Genomic DNA, 3,137 nt, shown 5'->3' on the forward strand with positions numbered 1-3,137 from the left:
ACCTGGGCAAGAATGGTTTTCAGAGTATTAGAAACAGCAATGTGGAAACAGCATGACAACTGAGTTTGCATTTCTGACCTTATTGTAAAAGAACAAAGAAGAAGAAAAAAGTACAGAGGCTAGAGCTGGCTTGGCATTTAGGGTTGGCTGGCTGGATAGATTGCATTGGTGGTTGTGGTGAAGAAGTTGTTCCTGAAGCGACCAATGTCTGTCCAGAGAGCTGGATCCAGGCCAGAATATAGTCTGCATTTTAACAGGATCCCAGGTAATGAATTTGCATATTAAGTGGGAGAAGCTCTGGCCTGGGTTCAGGGCATGCAACCTCAAAATGTGGCACTTTGGAAAATTGAATATTTCAGGGTGAAGGTATCTGTGAAGCGGTGGGGGCAGGCATAGACCCTCATGTGAGAGGTGCCCTCTCTGTTCCTGGAGGAAAGGAATATCCTTATTTCCAAGGCAGGGACACTAAGAAGAACCTGAACACACAGGCCTTGCAAAGCTTTCCTGCATATTACATTTAGCTCAGATCCCCTTTGTCCTATCATATTTCTCTACCACTGTCCACTCTTCATCAGATCTGGCATGAAACCCATTTCTTCAGGTCTTCATTTCCTCCACAAAGCTCCTGTGTAATGTGAAACTTTTATTAAATAAATGTGTAGGCTTTTCTCCTTATCATCTTTCTCAGTTTACTTTTCAGACCCAGAGAGGGACCCTAACAGGGTTCAGGAAAACTTCTCCTCCCCTATACTCTGGTCTGTATTTTGCGAAGAATGAAAGCAAATCATGCTTTTTAGTCCCAAAGGGTCTTTGACACTAGTTTTTAAATGCTTAAGGATATTTGCTCTTTGAAAATTCAGGTAGCAATAGACACAACAGGATTTGGGAGTGAGACATAACTTGGAGTAAAGCTCTGGGTCAGATCTACTTCAGCAAATGATTTCAAGAATGACATGGGTAGAAGAAAGATAATGAAACCATATTGACCTCCAATAAGTGAAGAGAATATCAGATGAATTAAGAGCATCTGACTCATAGCAGGAACTTAATAAACATCAGGTCCTCCTCACTAATAAAATGAAAACATACCTGAGGAATAATGATGTTCTAAGATTTCAATGACTGATGTATCATTGTTATAAGTTAGTTTCTGGGTTTATCCAGAATCTTACACCAGACTTTGGGGAAAATGTCAAAGGCTGGGCACCAAAGGCAAAAAAGAAGCACAAGTCCTGTGAAAGGCTTTTGATGGTAATGTGGGAAACAGAAAATATCCCACTTGCCAAATTCCCTTGTTTGATAGCTGTCAGCTAAGAAAAGTGGTCAAATTGTGATCGTTCTGACTAACATATGCAGAAAGTTGTTAAAGAATTTAAAAAAAGAAGAACACAAGCAAAACTCTGGTTGAGAAAGGGAGTATTTTTATAGTTGGTACTCTGGTATAAGCTGTGGAGACTCATCTTTGTAATTAGTGACTTCACACTGGTCTTTGGGCCTGCTTTCCAGACCGTCTAGAGGGGCTGTTTGGATGATATGTGTTGTGCAGTTCACTTACCAGAACATGTAATGTTGAGACCGAAACAGTCTTACAGAAGTCCAGGAAAAGACACACAGTGGAAAGCACAGGTCAAGACTAGATCTGACTGAATCGTTCCAGATGCCACCCATGGCCCCTGATGGAGACGAAGCCAGGCTGGACACACTCATCCCTGCCATCGCCCTTACTCCTGTCCTACCTCCGTGTCACCGAGCAGCAGCCTCTTCAGTGACTCCTTCACGTCTTTATTTCTGAGTGTGTAGATCAGCGGGTTCAGGAGCGGGGTGACAATGTTGTAGAAGAGGGTGAGGAACTTGCCCTGGTCCTGGGAGGAGCTGTTCCCAGGCTGCATGTACATGTAGATGATGTTCCCGTAGAACAGAGAGACCACGGTGAGGTGCGAGCTGCAGGTGCTGCTGGCTTTCTGTCGCCCTGCCGCTGGCTGGATTTGTAGCACCGCCTTTATGATGTAGCCATAGGAGACCAGGATGAATGCCAGGGGTAACAGCACGATGCCCACGGCCAGGACAAAGACAGTACCCTCGACGGCAGCTGTGTCCACACAGGCCATCCGGATCAGGGCGGGCATCTCACACAGGAAGTGGTCCACACTGCGGCGCCCACAGCGGGGTAAGTGCAGGGTGACTGGGGACATGGCCAAGGAGTTGGCCACCCCGCAGCCCCAGGCCACCGACACCAAGACCACACAGAGGCGGGGATTCATGACCACCATGTAGTGCAGGGGCTTGCAAACCGCGACAAACCTGTCATACGCCATGATGGCCAGGAGCAGGCACTCCACGCCACCCAGAGCCAGGAACAGGAAAAGCTGGATGGCGCAGCCTGTGTAGCTGATGGTCTTGTCACGTCCACTCAGGTTATAGAGAAGCTGAGGGATGGAGCTGGTGGTGAAACTGAGGTCCAGGATGGAGAGGTGGGTGAGGAAGAAGTACATGGGGGAGTGGAGGTGGGGGTCCAGCCGGCACACCAGGATGATGGTGATGTTGCCCACAAGGGTCAGGAGATATGCAATAAAGATGACCACAAAGAGGATCCTCTCCAGATGGGGGTGGTTAGAAAACCCCAAAAGGATGAAGTTTCCCTGGGAGCTCTGATTGGCTCCATCCATCTGGACTGCACCTGAGGAGCAATATTGATACTAATCACCACAGTAGCCCGCATAAGGCGGCACCTACTATGAGCCAGGCATTCTTCTACAATTTTTACATTTATTTACTCATTTAACCTCAACAACAGTGGTATGGAGTTGACAGCCTTATTGTCCCGGACTTACAGAAAGGGAAACTGAGGCAGGCATATGTTAAGCAAACGATCATATTGTGGAAAAGCTGACTTTGAACTGAGGACATAGGCTCAGAGTCCTCATCCTTCACTGCCTCTTATTCCAATGGCAAGAACATAAACCCTGCTGTTGCCCAGCCACTGATTCTTCCTGAGACACGAGTTTCTGAGCTCCTGCAAAAACCTCCAAGGCCCCAAATGCAATCTCAGAATAATCAATTAATAGTATTTAGAAAATAGCCACCATACACAAAATATTTTATTTACTCTCTAACCCAAAGACACATCTCATTCATTT

General features: G+C 46.4%; 1 protein-coding gene across 1 annotated transcript; it reads right to left on the reverse strand.

Moving 5' to 3' along the window:
* Positions 1 to 1,636: 1,636 nt before the first annotated feature.
* On the reverse strand, positions 1,637 to 2,666 carry OR2W3 (olfactory receptor family 2 subfamily W member 3). Its single transcript, XM_019633623.1, has one exon. The coding sequence runs from the start codon at positions 2,664 to 2,666 to the stop codon at positions 1,722 to 1,724; it is 945 nt and encodes a 314-aa protein (XP_019489168.1). The 3' UTR covers positions 1,637 to 1,721.
* Positions 2,667 to 3,137: the final 471 nt, after the last annotated feature.

The sequence above is a fragment of the Hipposideros armiger genome, unplaced genomic scaffold (genome assembly GCF_001890085.2).
Source record: "Hipposideros armiger isolate ML-2016 unplaced genomic scaffold, ASM189008v1 scaffold_1361, whole genome shotgun sequence".
Taxonomy (NCBI): Eukaryota; Metazoa; Chordata; class Mammalia; order Chiroptera; family Hipposideridae; genus Hipposideros; species Hipposideros armiger.

What these genes read in the sequence shown, in the direction of transcription:
- OR2W3 (XM_019633623.1), bottom strand. Translation starts at nt 2,666, where the DNA reads ATGGATGGAGCCAATCAGAGCTCCCAGGGAAACTTCATCCTTTTGGGG.